Source organism: Aotus nancymaae, unplaced genomic scaffold, assembly GCF_030222135.1.
Source record: "Aotus nancymaae isolate 86718 unplaced genomic scaffold, 86718_ANA_hifiasm-v0.15.2.pri h1tg000083l, whole genome shotgun sequence".
In the NCBI taxonomy this organism is placed as follows: Eukaryota; Metazoa; Chordata; class Mammalia; order Primates; family Aotidae; genus Aotus; species Aotus nancymaae.
Genome location: NW_026988498.1, coordinates 8,611,306 through 8,630,377, shown reverse-complemented (window position 1 = coordinate 8,630,377; position 19,072 = coordinate 8,611,306). Strand labels below are relative to the sequence as shown.

The window sequence follows — 19,072 nt, the reverse complement described above, 5'->3', positions numbered from 1 at the left end:
AGACTGGACAAAGAAAATGTGGCACACACACACCATGGAATACTATGCAGCCATAAAAAAGGATGAGTTCATGTCCTTTGCAGGGATATGGATGAAGCTGGAAACCATCATTCTCAGCAAACTAACACAAGAACAGAAAACCAAACACCACATGTTCTCACTTATAAGTGGGTGTTGAACAATGAGAACACATGGACACAGGGAGGAGAACATCACGCACTGGCGGCCTGTTGGGGGGTGGGGAAGAGCATTAGAAAAATACTAATGTAGATGACGGGTTGACAGGTGCAGCAAACCACCATGGCACCTGTATACCTAAGTAACAAACCTGCACGTTCTGCACATGTATCCCAGAACTTAAAGTATAGTAATAATAAAAAAAAATCAACTAAAAAAAAAAGATCGTAATCAACACGCTTCTGGTAACATTCATGTTATCCACCATCACATTCCTAATCCAGTGATTCTCAACCAGGGGCAATTTTGCCCCCCAGGGGATGGATATCTGGCAATGCCTAGGGGCATTTGTAGCTGCTACAACTCTAGACATGGTACTGGTATCCGTGGGCAGAGGCTGGGGATGCTGCTGTAAATCCCACAGTGCCCAGGGCAGAATGCCAGTGGCGGAGGGGCTGAGAAACCCGTCCTAACCCACCGAGGCAGGGGCAGGCACTTCCAGTCTCAGTCACTTCATTTTGCAAAAAGAACAACTGACTGTCTCTAGTAGCTTCCTGGGGCAACAGGCCACCCAACAGCTTTCTGCAGAGAGGAGGAGGTGTAACTGCAGGAGGGCTGGGGCAGTATTCCCACTGTTGCACTAAGTTTACATGAACACGATCATACTCTGTATTGCTCGGGCTCAGTTGTTTTAATTTTAACTTTCTTAGCTGTCTATGCAAATTTAATAGTCCAATTTCAACTTCCTCCTCATAGATCAAACTCCTCATCTGAAAAGAGATCACAAAAAGGTCCTAAAATGGCAATGTTCTTTACATAATGACAGGCCCGGCGATCTTAAGGTTCCCCAGGATGGAAGCTGCAAGCAGTTCTCCAAAAGCATGTGCACTCATTAAAAACAGTGCCTCCCACACAGCCAATCAGCATTTCTAAGGCAGACATAAACACTGCCCCTCCTGGATATGGCTTAACTGCTTAGAAATTTTTCTAAGAAGTCCGACACTAGCCCATCACACCACATCCCTGTGGTCACCACGCTAACGTGTTCAGAGGGAGCTGCCTGTGGTGTTCTGGAAGCACAGAATTGGCATTTGTGGGGACACAAGAGAGCAGAGAAGGCCCTGAGGCCTGGCACGGAGGTGCCAGGTCGGCTGAGCTACCCCTACCTAGCCCTCTGAAGCACCTCCAGGCCCTGAACAGGTGTTTTCTGCAGAGCATGAAAGTTGAAAGGGATCCACTGAGATTCCCAAATATCCTCACCCAGTGGTTTTCCAAGAGCAGATCCCAGACTAGCATCCTCATCATCTGCAGCCCTGTTAGAAAGGCAAGCTCTCAAACCACACTGGAGACCTACAGAATCAGACTGCTGGACAGGGGGCAGCAGTCTCTATTTTCATAGCCCTCCAGACAATTCTGATGTGGGTGAGCATTCAGGAACCACTGCCTGGGTAAATGGAACATGACAACATGAAGAAAAATCATGGTGGTGAGTCTTTTTTTTTTTTTTTCTGAAACAGAGTTTGGCTCTGTTGCCTAGGCTGGGGTATAGTGGTGCAATCTCAGCTCACTGCAACCTCCGCCCTGGGTTTGAGCAATTCTGCCTCAGCCTCCCGAGTAGCTGGGATTACAGGCAGCTAATTTTTGTATTTTTAGTACAGATGGGGTTTCACTATCTTGGCCAGGCTGGTCTTAAACTCCTGACCTCATGATCCACCTGCCTCGGCCTCCCAAAATGCTGCTATTACAGGCATGAGCCACTGCGCCAGGCCAGCAGTGAGTCTTTATGAAAGAAAAAGCTACACTTTATTCCTTGATACCCAGTAGCAGGTGTGGAAACTGTTTATACAAATGTTTATGCCTGGTTCTTTAAATTGATTTTGATTTCCCACAGTTGTGTACAGCACAGCTTCAAGAGAATATGATCCTCGTGCTTATAATGAGTGGTGGGTACATGTGCTGGGGTGGAATTTTTGTCTTGACTGGTGCAGTAACCAGCCAAGGGGGCTGGACCTGTCCACATCCTAGAACGAAGCCACATTGCGGCTTTGGGTCAACCGCACTGCTTTCTACTGCTTCTCAAGTTGATATGTCCGATACCCACCTTTGGTACCGTGTGTGTGATATCCACCCTTCAGTACTGTACGTTTCACATCTGTCCTTCAGTGTCCACATAGACCTGGGAGGGAGGGGCATACGCGCCCATATAAGGCCCAGATCCTTCTGTGCCAGTGGGTGAAGGCTTTCCAAAGCCTCATTAGGAAGCTGTAAGAAAGGAACCTGCAGGATATTGGGAGGCGGCTGCCATCGTAGCTCTTTTAACCTGTCTTTTTCCCTTCTATTTCTCTTCTCCCTCTTCTGTATGTTTACCTTCTGTTTCCCTTTGCTTTCCTCTCAGTGTCTGACCACTGCTCTCTGTCTTTTATACGGTGCGTTGTGCTGAAATGGGGCTGGAATTGGCAAAGGTACTGCAGAACTGCACCGGGAGAAGGGTTTCTGCAGCCCACATGTCTTGAGCAAAACGATCTCTTAGAAGGGCTTGAAGCAATATATAACCCACCTCCCTGCAACCCTTTGGCTACATAATGGGTGTAAAAGCTCATGAACAGAGGCCAGCCATGTGAATCTTCATCTTCTTCCAAGACACTTCTGGGTCTGGATCCCAAAGGCCCTGACAACTGAAAGGACGCAAGTGCCACCATCCATCACACCCACTCTACATCAGAGCAGCCGTGCCCCCACTGGCATCAGCCCTCTTGGACAGGTACACGGTGGGCTGCAGAGTGGCTGCAGGATGCTGCAGAGTGACGGCCTCACCTTGAGGTCTCTATGGACGATGCCCATTCTGTGGAGATAGTACACAGCGTCCAGGACCTGGCGTATCAGAGTGCTGGCATCCTTCTCCGTATAAAACCCCTTCTCCACTATCCGGTCAAACAGCTCTCCACCGGACACCCTGGCAAGAAAGAACAACATTAGGAGTTTGAGAGAATCCGTTGAATTGTGCAGGGAAAGCTTCCAATGTGATAAAAGGCCCAAACTTTATTTCAAAAATGAATCCAGTCTCAGATTTAGATGTTGCCTCCCATTCCTCAGAAGCTATACCCAGGAAATGTGTCCATGCCATAGCAGTGCAAATGACTGGACCAAGGTAAAGGAAGTTTGAAAACACAGGACCCACGGCCCAGCCACACCTGGGGTCTCTCCAGGCCTCTGCCTCTGTTCTGCTCTGATAATGTAAAGTTTTTTTAAAAAACCCTTCCTGAATAGCAGCATCCTCCGATACAGGGAGACGACCCTGGATAAGACATCTCCTTTTCATAAGACAGTATCCTTAAATGACCGAGAGTGTTGTGGGCAAAGTGCTGGCCTGCCGACAGGATGTCTGGGTTTTTGACCAAGTTCTGCTCCTAATGTACTGAGTTATGAACACTCCCTGAATCCCTGGACCTTGATCTTTTTATGTGTAAAATGAGGGGATGAATCTAGTCAACCATTTTCAACAGTGGGTAGGAGCATGCCCTTGGAATGATCAGAACCTCAAAGTCACTTGTGATTTATGAAAAAGGCAAAAAATCAACACTATATTTCACTGCTTTGCTCTGGTTTGGGTGATGCTGTATCCTTTTTATTTGCTTTGCATTTCAGATTGTATTTAACATTTTAAACCATTTTTCAAAATGGGATTAGGTTGGCAAGGGCCAAGAAGCCTTGTGGGGTGGGAGGCAACCTCTCTGGCACCTTTCAGCTCTGATATTTGATGCTGCTCTGAGTTCAACAAAGTAACGGAAGTGTAAGAGCCAGAATACAAACAACTCAGCCACGGCTCTCCAAATCATCTCAAACCATTAAGCCTTCTTGGAAATAAATTTGAAGGGATTTATTAACATTACTGAAAAACAAGAGAAACATTTTCCAAAAACAAGATGAGACAGATTTGAAATATTAAAATCAAAAAGCAGCTTAAAAACAACTCTTAAAGCTTTCATAGATACAGCAAAAGACAAGCCCTACAGCGACATACACTCATACACAAACACACAGAGATAGGATTCATTTTCTGCAAGTCATGGCAATCTATGTGCAATAACTGATCCACTGAAACCTTCTTTTAAAAAAACTAAGAACACAACCACTGCAGCTGTAAAAGGCCTGGGTGCTAGTCTCTTCCATTACCTGTAGTCATGGCAAGCAATACTGTGCTTGGATAAGATTTCATTTCCAAGGCAAGCTGACAATCTAGATAAGAAAGAAAGGTGCTCAGGAGAAATAAAAAAGCAATTCAAAGAGTGAAAGAAATGGAAGCGACTGGGAGAAACTACATTTTAACGACCGTATTGTCTAAATGATCCAAGCTTAGGGAAGCCAAGAACCCAGAATGTCCCTCCTGACACCAACTTCTCTCCAGTCGTCATTTTTCAAGAACCTTCCCCCAACAAGTTTCAACATCTGAAACTCTTCAGAGCTTGAGAACGTACCACAGAGGTAGACTGCTGTTAGGGACAAGGAGAGCCTGGGTGTCCTGGAAGCATTCACTTCTTCTTCTTATTTTTGAGACACGGTCTCATTCTGCAGCCCAGGCAGGAATGCAGTGGGATGATCACAGCTCTCTGCAGCCTTGACCTACAGGGCTTAAGCGATCTTCCCACCCACCTCAGCTTCCCGAGTAACTGGGACCACAGGCATGCGCCACCACGCCCGGCTAAGTTTTGTATTTTTAGTAGAGACAGAGTTTCATCATGTTGCAGGCTGGTCACAAACTCCTGGGCTGAAAGGATCCTACTGCCTTGGCCTCCCAAAATGCAGGGATTACAGGCGTGAGCCACTGCACTCGGCCTGCATTCACTTAATTATTTATTCAATCACTTACTCAACATGTCCTGGGTGTCCATTACATGCCAGTGAGCATGCCCAGGGGGAGGCAATCGAGGCAGCTTTCGCTGTGAAAGAGGGACGTCCGTTTAGACTGTGCCCTTCCATGTCCTCTACCATAGGTCCCCTTTCAGTAGTGGCCTCCCTAACTGGTGTCTCCAGGGCCTGCTTCCCACCGTTCTGCCTGCTACCGTCTCCTCTCCTCTGCAGCTGCTGGAGGACCTGTGGCCAGAACGCTCACCCCTTCCATTGCTCCCACCACCTCCTGCCCTTAGGACCCCGTGATCCACACCTTGCCCGACCCTCTGCCTCCCTCAAATCCTACCTGTCCTTCTTCTCATTCTACCAAGGTCCTCTCATTCCCCACTATGTGATATATAAGGTATGGACGAATTCTACTGAATGAAAATATCTGCATAAAGTATTTTCTGTCTTACGGCAACGCGATAGGGCAGCAATGCAGTGAAAACTCAAGCATCTAAGTGCAGCGTGTACTGTTGCAGTCTCAATGTCCTGCACATTTAACATTCTGCTTCTTACATTTCAAATTGCAACTGTTTCTGAACATTTCATGGAAACTTGGTTTCCTTAGAAACCGAGGCACGAGGGGAAAGTTTAAAAACTTGCCAATAAGGAAATATGACAATGATATTGTCATATATTTTTATAACTCAATATATCTTAAATCTGCAAATCTCTTTGTACTTTTCAAAATTCTCCTTAAGCCTGCATTTCAAAAACCTATGGTACTGTTATGAACTGAATGTTTATGTCCCCAGAATTTATATGCTGAAGACTTAATTCCCAAATGTGATGATGGTGTTTGGAGGTGGGGGTCTTTAGGAGGTGATTAGATTTAGATAAAGTCAAGAGGGTGCAGCTGGGGGCAGTGGCTCATACTTTGGGAGGCCGAGGAGGGCGGATCATCTGAGGTCAGGAGTTCAAGACCAGCCTGGCTAACATGGTGAAACCCCATCTCTACAAAAATACAAAAATTAGCTGGGCTTGATGGCATCTGCCTGTAATCCCAGCTACTCAGGAGGCTGAAGCAGGAGAATTGCTTGAACCAGGGAGGCAGATGTTGCAGTGAGCCAAGATCGTGCCATTGCACTCCAGCCTGGGCAACAGAGTAAGAATCTGTCTAAAAAAAAAAAAAAGAGGTGAGGCTCCCATGATGGGATCAGTGTCCCTGTAAGAAGAAGGAGACCAGAACTCTCTCTTTACCATATGAGGACACAAGGAGCAGGCAGCTGCCTCCCAGGCAGGAACGGAACCCAGGCAGGAATGGAACCCTCACTATAATCTTTCCAGGCCAGCCCCCTCAGACTTCCAGCCTCCAGGACGTTGAGAATATACGTTTCTGTTGTATTTTGTTGCAGCAGCCAGCACTGACTCATTCATAAAACCAGTTGTGAGGGAGATAGGGCTATCACCACTGTCCCAGAATCACTGCTGGGGAAGTAAGTCTGGCGTCACGGCGAGCTGCACGTCCCAATTTCAGGCTCGCAGACCATGCTTAGGTTGGCTGCTTGGCTGCTGAGCTGACCGACTGGGAGATTTTTTTGTGTCAGTCACCTATGTCAAGCCTCCTGTGTGCATGTCTGAAAGCTCCACATCAGAAATGAAATTCCCCAATTAAAACGTGCAGAGCATCGGAAAGAAGTTAGAAGGGAAAGGGGTCAGGTGAGTGGGGAAAAGGAGTAGAATCATAATAACATATCAATAAATAAAATGAAAAAATGAGGCCGGCGCATTGGCTCACGCCTGCAATCCCAGCACTTTGGGCTGAGGCGGCAGTGAGCTGTGATCACACCACGGCACTCCAGTCTGGGTGAAAGACCAAGACCCTGTCTCCACAACAACAAAAAATAGTGAGTTAATGGTATAATAGCTATGAGAAGAGTGGCTCAGCTTCGTAGAATGCAGATCTGGAAAGGTAAACAGACTAGCAAAGATTAAGGAAGCAGAAGATAGAAAAAATGACAAAATAATTCTCTGCTCTTCTGAATTCCAGCTTTGAGGTTTATTTAGAACAATCTGCTCTGCATTCAACTTGGGTTTGTTCAGTTACTAATCTTCCTTGCCTAAGGCACTATACTGCTATTGTACTGTGTGTGAATTTTGAATACGCAAATATGAAATAGTTTGATATAATAATCTCAGTAAAATTTCAGCATGTTTGCCAAGTTTTACATGATGTAAATCCTTTCCAATTAAGAAGTAATTGTCAAGAAATGTAACATCATTTTGAAGTTGCTGGACCAAGTAAACTAAATGCTAATGATACAGTGGTATACTGCAATGCACTCTAATCGAGGCAGTATGCAATGACTTATTAGTCCTTGGTCAACCATGCTGCTGTTTACATGCATTCAAACCTTCTCCATCTGATTCTGGAAGATATCTTGTTATCTTAAAATTTACTGCTAATTGTAATTTCAAGTATTTTATGTCTTAGAACAACATCAACCACACGTTCATTAAAAGGGAGCACTTCTGTCAATGCTGGAAGCAGGCTCCAGCAATCCGTTCTGCTCCAGAACGGAAGCTGGATGTAATCAAGTGACATGAAGAGGGCCAAACAGTACAGCGCTGTGAGAGCCGTCCGAGAGATACCAGCCATGATGCTAAGGTGATACAAAGTAGTGGCACAGCAGATACTTGAAATTCACCTTTGAAATACCTTTGAAATACACAAAGCCTGCCCCATGCCAAGGCTGGGGGAGTGGAGAAGACACAAAGGGCATGCTGCAATGGGCCCAGAGCAAGGCTGGTTATAAATGTGTTTTCTAAGCACCATTTCTCTTCTTTATATTTAGTCCTAAGGGGAAGATACTCTTGAAATCTGTAGGCGGTGATGAAGAGAGGCTGCAAACAAAGCATTTTTCAACTGAGAAATCCCAAGGTCTGGAAGGCAGATATCTACCTTTTTAACCTGGCTTGGAGAAAGTTAGTTCCCATCTTCTCCATCTTTTCCTCAATCAAGATCTACCTCGGCAGAACCTGAGATTTCCCTCTTCCCACAAAGGGCAGCTGCCCATCATCCCACCCTGGTGCCCAGAATCGCCATCACTTCATTAGGTTTGCTGCCCGCCTGCACACACTCCCTGCTCCTGGGGGCCTCCCTCACCCACTTCTGGGAGATTAAGATTCCATTTCATGCAACCTCCGCCCTCAATATTTTCCACCTTCAACAAATCCTACTTTAATAATTTTTAAAATCTTTATTCTTAGAATTCCATTTCACAGTATCTTCTAGGTCTAAATCAGTTCAGAAATTTCCAAAATACAAACACATGCCTTTCCATCTAATAGACTGGCTGTATCACTTGTATTCAGTTATACTCTGATTCTGGGGCGTTTTGCCTTCTCCATATTGGGGTGTTATGGACCAAACTGTGTGCTCCTAAAATCCATATGGTGAAGTCCTGACCCCCCAGTACACCTCTGAGTTTGACTGCCATTGGAGATAGGGCCTTTAAGGAGGTAACGAAGGTTTAATGAGGTCATATGGATGGGCCCTAATCCAACAGGACTGGTGTCCTCATACAAAGAGGAAGAGACACTGGGAATTCCATGCACACAAGGAAGGCCACGTCAGGACACAGCAAACAGTGTCTGCCAGCCAAGGAAAGAGGCCTCAAGACACACCAACCCTGCTGACACTGTGATATGTGAACTGTGAGGAAATCAATGCCTACTGTTTAAGCCGCCCAGTCTGTGGTATTCTGTTACATTAGCCCAAACAAATACACCAGGCAACATAAAGGATCTTCCATACTCACCCAATATGCCTTTGAATATACATTCTCTTTTTTTTTGAGACAGAGTCTCGCTCTTTTGCCAGGTGCCAGGCTGGAATGCAGTGGCACAATCTCAGCTCATGCAACCTCTACCTCCCAACTTCAAGCAATTCTCCTGCCTCAGCCTCCTGAGTAGGTGGGACTACAGGCATGCGCCACCACACCCAGCTAATGTTTATATTTTAGTAGAGACAGGGTTTCACTATATTGGCCAGGACGGTCTCGATCTCTTGACCTTGTGATCCGCCTGCCTCAGCCTCCTGAAGTGCTGGGATTACAGGCATGAGCCACTGTACCCGGCCTACCTACCTCCTTCAGCTGACTAGCCACTGAGACAATCCTCCTTCAACTTCCCCTTTTCCTTCCTTCCTTCCTTCCTTCCTTCCTTCCTTCCCTCCCTCCCTCCCTCCCTTCCTTCCTTTACTCTCCCTGCCCCCAGCCTTGCTAGTGGTTTGCATGTTGTGTCTTTGTTTCACCAATCATATCTCCTCCCAGCCTCTTCCGCTCTGAGTTTGGCCTTCTAACTTGGAGTAGGCACCCCACACTCAGAAGAATATTCTAGAGCCCCCAGCCCACCCAGGGATGGCTGTCCCACCTGGCTGGTCCTGGTTATTTGCAGGGAGCCTGAGCAGCCAAGACCTGGTGACTCTGCTCTGCAATAGAAGGTCACATCTAAACAAAAGAACCCTTCAACACATTTTAATAATCATCCATTTCAAAAATCATGCCAGAAAACCATTTAGAATGATCTGCTAAAGGGTAAGTAAGTGATATGGCACCGCATATGGGGACGGAGTGACCCCCGGGTGGGGACGACTGGCTGGCAATGTCATAGCCCGATCCATGCCACATGGACAGGGTGGGGTAATCAAAACACACACAATCAGCGACTGGGGAAAAAAGCAATTAAACCATGGCAATTTGTCAGTTGTGAATTTTAACAGATAACAGATTTGAAGCCCTCCCTTGTTACTGCACAAATGTACAGTATGTGCTGAAATGGTGCTAGCAATTGACATGCTCTTTTAGAATTAAGATAAGGAAACAAGACCAGCTGCCAGGTGTGCCAGGTAAGCAGCCACTGCCCTTGGCTCCTTCTCACGCAGCTCAAATGGCTGCAAGCTGAGAACAGAACAACCCTCTACTCTTGGCTATGGTGTAGGCAGCTTTTAAAACACACTTTCTGGCTGGGCGCAGTGGCTCATGCCTGGAATCCCAGCACTTTGGGAGGCTGAGGTGGGAGGATCATTTGTGGTCAGGAGTTCGAGACCAGCCTGGCCAACAAAATTTAGTGTGATGGTGGGCACCTGTAATCCCAGCTACGCAGGAGGCTGAGGCAGGAGAATTGCTTGAGCCCAGGAGGCGGATGTTGCAGTGAGCAGAGACTGCACCACTGCACTCCAGCCTGGGCAACAGAGCGAGACTCCTCTAAAAAAAAAAACAACAACCCATACTTTGTGTTCTAGTGCCCATGTTGGGCAAAAGCCATTCTTACGATAAATTCCTTTTTTTTTTTTTTTGCTTTCTAGCACTTCCACATTCATCCTCCACATTTAGTACAGAGGAAAATAAGACACGACGTGACAGTGAATGAGAATACTGCAACGTGTTCAAAGACATTTTAAACAACCTATAAAACCACGTAATGCTTGTGTTAATGGTGTGCATTAACTGTAATGTTAAAAAATGACAAAGAAAGGTTTTTTCCCCCCAATATTTAGAAGGTTCACTAAGGATGGATACCACTATTCCCAAACAACGAACAGCAACCATGTGAACAATACTGTCCTGAAATTTCAGTTGTAATTTCGAATAGCTCCTAGGTATCATGCCCAAAATTTAGGAGCTGCCTTCCAGCAAAGATTATCAGTCAAGGTGTGGAGCGTGGTTAGACCTAAGGTTCATGCTTTTACACCTGCAATTCTCTCTCCATAAAATCTAATCACTTATTGAAATAATTATGGAAACACTCATTAGTTACATTCAAATTGAACAGAGAAACAGAAGTCACAGAAAGACTTGGCAGTCTTCTCAGCCCTTTAAGATTTCTTTCTCTGTTTTTAGCAAAACACTCTGTCACCCAGGCTGCTGTGACATGGTACCATCATAGCTTACTGCAGCCTTGAACTCCTAGACTCAAGCAATCCTCCTGTCTCAGCCTCTTGAACAGCTGGAACCACAAGCGTGCACCACCACACCTGGCTAATTTTGCTTTGCTTATCATCAATCCCCACTGATGGACAGTTCAAGGCTCTCTCTGCTATGTCCACTGTCAGCAGAAGCTTTCTGGGCAGGGCACAGTAAAAAGCATCTTCTGGTGGGCTGTGGGACCAGTTACTGTCCTTTCTCAACAGATGAGCTACTCTGGTGAACCGAGGACCCCAAAACCCAAAGCTTATAGCAGCTATCAGTGTTTTTTTCAGGTTCCAGAAAGCAAACCTTTTCCAGAAACTCCTGTCTTTTCCTCTTCAAGTTTTACAACTGTCCTAAAGGAAAATTCTGAGTCACACACCAGTGCCCCCATCCCTGCCTGTGGGCCCGTGGTGACCCCCGGCATCCCTCCAGCCAGAGTCCGAGTCCCTGTCTGATGCCTGCAACCTCACTAGCTTCACGCATTCTTCCCCTTCTCTGTTCTCAATGCCTTAGCACATGATGGCTCCCGGCCACTGAGGTTTTACTAGAGACCCTTGACAAATTTCTTTCCCTTTTCCTTTTTTTTTGAGACGGAGTCTCCCTCTGTCACCCAGTCTGGAGTGCAGTGGTGCGATGTCAACTCACTGAAACCTCCGCCTCCTGGATTCAAGAGATTCTCCTGCCTCAGCCTCCTGAGTAGCTGGGATGACAGGTGTATGTATTCAGACTATTCTGAAAGACGCTAAGCATGCTTGCTTCTGAACAATTTTTTAAGAAAAAGAACAGGAAGAGTTTAAATACCATGAGCTGTGAAGGAATAAAATTGCATTGGTCTGGGACAGACCAGATTCCAGAATGGCTTCTTAGCATCCCTTCACTGCAACCTCTGACTGGGGCTGTGATGATTAATTTTATGAAACTTGAATGGGCCACAAATATTTGGGCAAACATGATTCTGGATGAGTGTGTTTGCTTTTTGGATGAGATTAACTTTTAAATCAGTAGACAAAGTATGGCAGATCTGACCTCCCTAATGTGAGTATGCCTCACACAAAGATCCGAACAGAACATAAAAGGCTGCCTCTCCCCTGAATATGAGGGGACCCCTCCTGCTTGACTGCTTTAAAGCTGGGACACTAGGTTTTTCCTGCCTTTGGACTTGAACTGAAATAAATACTCTTCCCAGGACGCGAGCTGCTGGCTTTCAGATTGGAACTCACACCATCAGCTCTCCTGCCTCAGCCTCTCTAAGTGCTGGGATTACAGGCGTGAGCCGCCGCGCCCGGCCTTGTCTTGGTTTCCTGTTCAACCTTCTTCGTCTTTACTCTTCCTCTTTTCTGATGACCTACCAAGACGGCCTCTCGCCAGAGCCACGCCTCCCTTTCCACACAGCCTTCCTCTCTTCCACCTGCTGTCTCGCACACATCCTGCCTCTGACATGGGTTCTCTCCTCTTGAAGAATAAAGTAGAAGAACTCTAAAGCATGGAGCCCTTTGTCAGATGTGGTATTCTCAGACGACCCGGGGAATAAAGCACTTCACCCAGGGAGCTGGAGGCATTCGCTTCGGAAATCACTTTTAGTTAGTTAGTTACATCTTCCAAGATCTTATATGATGTGACCTCAAATGACTGTTCAATGGCACCTCACTCTCTCATATTATTCCCATCTAAAGATCCCTTCAGCTAAGAACTTAATTGAGCTGAAACCTTGCTAAATGTGATTTGCTTCAAAATCTATCAGACATAATTTTCAAAAGAGAGTGTGCCATTAGGGTGATGAAAATGTTCTAAAACTGGATTCAGGTGATGGCTGCACAGCTAGGCCAATTTACTGAAAATCATTCAATTGTACATTCAAAATGAGTGGATTTTATGGTACAAAAAGTGTACTTCTGCTGGGCGCGGTAGCTCATGCCTGTGATCCTGGCACTTTGAGAGGCCAAGGCAGGCGGATCACTTGAGCCCAGGAGTTGGAAACCAGCCTGGACAACATGGCGAGACCCCGTCTCTACTAAAAATTTAAAAATTAGCTGGGCATGATGGCACATGCCTGTAGTCCCAGCTGCTTGAAGGCTGAGGTGGGAGGATGGCTTGAGCCCAGGAGTTTGAGGCTCTCGTGAGCTATGACTGCACACTGCACTCCAGCCTGGGCAACAGAGCGAGACCCTGTCTAAAAACACATATATACCTAAAACACTTGTTAAAACACAAAAACAAAGGGGAGCGGTGGGTATAGGCAGAGAGAGGGCAAGATGGGCCTTGTGTGGACAATGGTGGGAGCTGGGGAAGTGTCAGTGGAAGGGATGCCATGGGGTGTGGCCTCACTCTCCCTCTCAGGATGCCCCAGACCCTGGCAGTGTTGGCTGAGGCCACCTCTTAGCTGAGTCTCTCACCTTTAGCATACTGAGAGCAAAATATCCCTCTGCAGGCCAAGCTCACATCCAGACAATGAAAGGATGTAAATCTCCATCCTCTCTCCTTGTCCTAAGGCAGGAGAGATCCCTGCAGGGCCATCTTGGCTCTGAAGTTCTGGGACGGCTGAGGCCTTGCTGAGCCTGCTCTGTGGCCTAATTCCTTTCCTGGCCCTCTCCTGCTTCCCTCCCTTCCCAGAAGATGCTTATCCTGGGGACTCTCCGCAGAAAACCACCTGCTCCCAAACCTCCGCTTCAGAGGCTGTTTCCAGGGAAACAGACCTAAGACAGAGGCTCATGACATGTTCTCTCTACATCTGTAAATGCTGAACATTTTTCATAAGAAATAAGAAAACCAAAAAGTTCCCTGAACAGAAGCACCACGGGAAAACATACCTGATACTTCACAGACTGTAGCTCATACCAAATTTGCTGTCCATGGTAGAAAGAAAAAGAGCAAGGAAAGCCAAGACTTGGGCGGCCCCCACCGCCCCTGAATCTCATAGGCAGGAGCCTGGTTCAGCTTGATCAGCACCTTCCTGGCTGTCCAGTAAGGACTGTCAGATGTATTTACCCATCTGTGCAGAGGGATTTGTTGAACCTAGTCTAACCTGGCGGTTCGTAATTTTTCTGAGAGCATGTGGTCTCTGCTAAGCACGAAGAAAGGAATACGGGAAAATCTGAGAGCACCCAGGCTCTCAGAGAGGCAAGGAGATGCCAGGGAAGTCCATACCCACACTTGAATTTAGAATCCATACGCTTCCTACATTTAACACACTTGCAGCCTCTGCTCTAGAAAGCCTGGAGGCAGGAGGATAATATGATTTTGGTGATTAAATGATTTAAAGTCACAGATATGGGAGCATTTGAGCGCATGCCACATTTTCAGTCTCTTCCATCAAAAGGATAATGTGGAGAATCCCCTTCCATTAGGCAGTCCAGGAAGCACCAATTATCTGAAATCGCCTTGCTTAAGAAAATTCCCAATCTCATTTGAAATTTTGTGCCAGCTCATGATGACTAACTCTCATTGGCAAAGTAGATGAAAGTTGGTGCTGCACTAAAAAGTCCTCAACCAGGCCGGGCGCGGTGGTTCAAGCCTGTAATCCCAGCACTTTGGGAGGCAGAGGCGGGTGGATCACGAGGTCAAGAGATCGAGACCATCCTGGTCAACATGGTGAAACTCCGTCTCTACTAATACAAAAAATTAGCTGGGCATGGTAGTGCGTGCCTGTAATCCCAGCTACTCAGGAGGCTGAGGCAGGAGAATTGCCTGAACCCAGGAGGCGGAGGTTGCGGTGAGCCGAGATCGCGCCATTGCACTCCAGACTAGGTAACAAGAGCGAAACTCCGTCTCAAAAAAAAAAAAGTCCTCAACCAAAGGGATGTGAGTGACTGCTTCTGTCATGCCAGGTTCAACTCAGTACCCAGTGCTATGGAATGTGCGCGTCCTATGCAAAAAAACCCAGAGATCTCTCCAAAAGAGGCTCTGCCTCCCAAAATCTTGAACTACCTTGGCCCAGCTATTTATGTCTTGTTCAAATTCTCAGCTTCACCAGTAACAAGCCCACCTAGCCTCATCAGTCCCTGCCTGCCTTTCCGACTCCATCTCCTACACATTCCTTCACTATTTATTTTCTTGAGGAAGGGTCTTTGCTTCAAAGAGCTCACAAATATTTCTTCCCAAAGACTTCATGATTTAATTTTTGATTTTACACTAATTAGTACATTATTTTACTTTAAAATGTTATTAACTTATACATTTTGTGCATCTATGAATATTTATTCTTTAATCCATCTAGAATTTTCTCTGGTGTATGGTATAGTAGTCTCATGTTGTACAATTGGAATATGAGTTCAGTAAACTCATGTGTTTGTTTGTTTTAGGTGCTACAACAGCCATTTTTTTTTTTTTTGACAGAGTCTCGCTCTGTCGCCCAGGCTGGAGTACAGTAGCACAATCTCGGCTCACTGCAACCTCCGCCTCCCAGGTTCAAGCAATTCTCCTGCCTCAGCCTCCCGAGTAGTTGGGATTACAGGTGCGTGCTACCATGCATGGATAATTTTTGTATTTTTAGTAGAGACGAGGTTTCCCCATGTTGGCCAGGCTGGTTTCAACCTCCTGACCTCCTGATCCACCCACCTCCGCCTCTCCAAGTGCTGGATTACTGGCATGAGCCACTGCACCTGGCCAGCCATTCTTAAAAGTATTTCATATATGTGTTTATCTTGCAGCTTATGTCCCCTTTGTCCAAAAGTGAGTAAAATGCTGTCGAATCTAGGATCTAGGCATAATCACAATTACTGATAATTTTTAACAGTGATACAAATGAACATTTCTAATACGTACTGCCAAGAACAGAGGTGTGAAAGGAAACGGATGGCAGAGCAGTGGGTGAGGTCACAGGCAGAAGGAAGAGGCGAGGCCAAGGAAGGTTTCAGCTGAGACCCAGGGAAAGTGAGGTGGGACTCTGCAAGCTGAGAGGACAGCAGACTCCAAAGTTCCAAAGAAAGAAAAGGGCAGGGGTCTGGGGAACGTAAGACAGCCTGTATCACTGGGCAGTGCAGCCCACGGTGGTGAGGAAGGGCTCTGACTTGGGACTTCATTCTAACCATGACAGAGACCTGACAGCGCTTTGGGCAGAAATATCTCATGTTCCAGTTTCTGTCTAGGACAATCATTCTGATGTGAAGCATAGGCTAGGGGAAATAACGGGGGTATGGAAACTGTCACGAGGCTGCTGCCCCCGGCTAGCAGAAAAAGAGTCGAGGCCAGTCCAGGACAGGAACAGGGAGGGAAGGAAAGCACACACCCTGATGAGAGAGAGGTCAGAAGGCCGGAGCTGACTGGACAGGGGGAGGGTCGGAGGAAGGCCCAGGGACAACGTTAGAGATGGTGATGTGTGTCTGTCCAGCCCCCGGCCCGTGACTCAGGCCCTCCCCTGCAGCTGCACACACTGAGACTGGTCCAGGGATGCTCGCTGTTCTCTCGGGTACCTAAGCTAGAATGAATCAACCCTGGAGCAGCTCGTGGTCGTGGTCCAGCTCCTCCATGGAAACAGAAAATGAACCAACAGAGAGAGAGGAGAGGACTGGAGACCAAGAGCCTGATCAGGAGAGAGAAACACAGGGGCTGTTCGTCCCGGAGGCAGACACTCAGTTCTGCCAGTTCCTGATGGATTCTCTCACTGGCAACCAAAGGAGTCTTGACTAAATTAAATACCATGCTGGCTCTGGCGACAGCGGCCAAGGACATGATGGTGCTATTCATCAAGAGAAGCAGTCCAGGAGGAAGAAAACGTCTTGGAGGAAGAAAAAAAGTCTGGAAGCACGCCATGTCAACATCTCCCAGTAAACGCACACAGCAGACACTTCTACCTAAGCTTATGAAATTGATTTCTTATTCATTTTTCATCTATTCTCTGTTGGATTTTGTATTATGATATTTTCCAAAATGTTAAAATACCAATCTTATTTAAGAAGTGGCAGAAAACTTTTAATGATATAATAATTTGCTTCGCACTTTTAGAAATGAATTGCTTTAAAAACATCAATAAATTCTCAGTATTACTTTTACTAGATCTCGCTGAATAGAATGATCCAGCTGAACAGAATTACGATGCTTATCTAGTCAACAGTCAGAGACCTGAGCCTCTGGGGAGAGGCCACTTGGCGGCACATGTTGCTCTTATACCGCTCCTTGGGGACACAGAAGGGAAGGTGGTGGAAGTAGACAGGACACATGGGCAGGGTCGTGCCATAGTAGGGAAGAGGAGCAGCTGAGGGGAGGCGAGAGAGGAGGAAACTGAGAGCGGAGGCTGGGTGTGGTGGCTCATGCCTGTAATCCCAGCACTTTGGGAGGCCTGAGGTCAGGGGTTCCAGACCAGCCTGGCCAATATGGTAAAACCTCATCTCTACTGAAAATACACAAATTGGCCAGGCGTGGTGGCATGCACCTGTAATCCCAGCTACTTGGGAGGCTGAAGCAGACAGAATCGCTTGAACCAGGGAGGTGGAGGTTGCAGTGAGCCGAGATTGCATCATTGCACTCCAGTCTGGGCAACAGAGTGAGACTCTGTCTTAAAAAAAAAAAACAACAAAAAAAAAATGAGAGTGTGGTCCTCCTCATTGGGCAAGAAGCTTGGAGGCTGCTTGGAGGCTCTCTGGAAGTCCGGGTGTTTGGCGCCGTGATGGAACTTTCTGGGTGAAGAAAGGCTTACTGCAGATCTGGCTGTCCCCTGCATGAGTTCCAGTGCCAAGTCTCAACCAGAGGAACACACAGTATTCACTGGCTCAGTGCTACGTTAAAATTCCTCTGTGTGTCTACAGTGGAATTTCAATCAAAATCAGCTTAACCTTCTCTTTCCTTTGCAATCTGAGTGTGGTGCCAGCCATCTCTCACCCCCTCAGCAATGGAGTATCTGGAGGGCGAAGGAGAGGTTACAGCTTCTTAATTTTTTATTTCTTTAAAAAAAAAATGCTGACTGTGCCACCCGATAACTCTCTGGGGATTAGAACCTGCCAGGCTGCCAGCTCCACATCTCGGCCTGTTGTTCATTGCTTCAAGGTCACAGCAGGACATTCAGCATCGGGTCTAATACAGAGAGAGGGTTGGTACCACTAGAGGTGAGAGTGACCAGCTCCTTTTAGGAAGCCAGGCTTCCGCCATCGCTGTCCCTTGGATGCGGCATTGCAGGGCAGTGGTGAAGTGGAGTTTTGCTCCTCTGCCTCTTGCTGCCTGAATTAAAAAAAGATACTTCCCTTCCTTAAACTCACATCTGTAAAACAGGCATAATTATTGCACTTATCTCTTAGGAGCATCAGGAGACTAAGACCTATGAAAAACAGACAGAGAAAGCACTCAACAAAGGCTAGCCGTTATTATTACTATTAATACTCTATTACTCTAAGGCACTGCAGGCTAGGCAAATGCTGGAATCACACCTCCACTGCACAGATGGAAACAAGTAAATGTTTACCATTTTACTAAATGCTTCCTGAATGTTTATTCTGTGGCAGGCACTCTTCGAGGTGTGGGGAGAGACCTGTCCAAATGCCCAAATCCACTACTAATGAGCTACTTTTTCTGTCCAACTCTGTTCTAGAGAGCAGGCCTGAACGGCAGCTTGAAAGGATGCAGAAAACACAGAAAGAGAAAGCAGATTTGAGACAAGTAAGAAAAATCAGGCTAAGGAGAGGATTAAATCTAAGATGGGAGTAGGGAGAGGTTGGTACCCAAAGCCAGGCCATGAAGTTCTCTGGACTTGCAGGAAGCATGTCACAAACACAGCTCTGAAATTCTTCTCATATCCCAGTCAAAGAGGGATACAGCCAAGTCAAAGAGGTTTGTGTCTTTTTTTTTTTTTTTTTTTTTTTTGAGACAGTCTTGCTCTGTCACCCAGGCTGGAGTGCAGTGGCATAATCTTGGCTCACTGCAACCTCCACCTCCCAGGTTCAAGCTATTCTCCTGCCTCAGCCTCCCAAGTAGCTGGGATTACAGGCATCAACCATGCTAATTTTTTTGTATTTTTAGTAGATACGGGGTTTCTCCATGTTAGCTAGGCTGGTTGGAACTCCTGACCTCAAGTGATCTGCCCACCTTGGCTTCTCAAAGTGCTGGGATTACAGGCAGCAGCCACCACACCCGGCCTGTGTCTATAACTTAACACAACCCCCTGC

At 46.6% G+C, this 19,072-nt stretch overlaps 1 protein-coding gene across 1 annotated transcript in view; it reads right to left on the bottom strand.

Annotated features, from left to right (window-relative positions):
- CAMK1D (calcium/calmodulin dependent protein kinase ID) overlaps positions 1–19,072 on the bottom strand; it is a 446,292-nt gene that overhangs the window by 53,284 nt on the left and 373,936 nt on the right. The window contains exon 4 of the mRNA XM_012443436.3: positions 2,992–3,130. Within this exon, the coding sequence (XP_012298859.1) occupies positions 2,992–3,130 (139 nt within the window). The remainder of the gene's footprint in view (positions 1–2,991; positions 3,131–19,072) is intronic.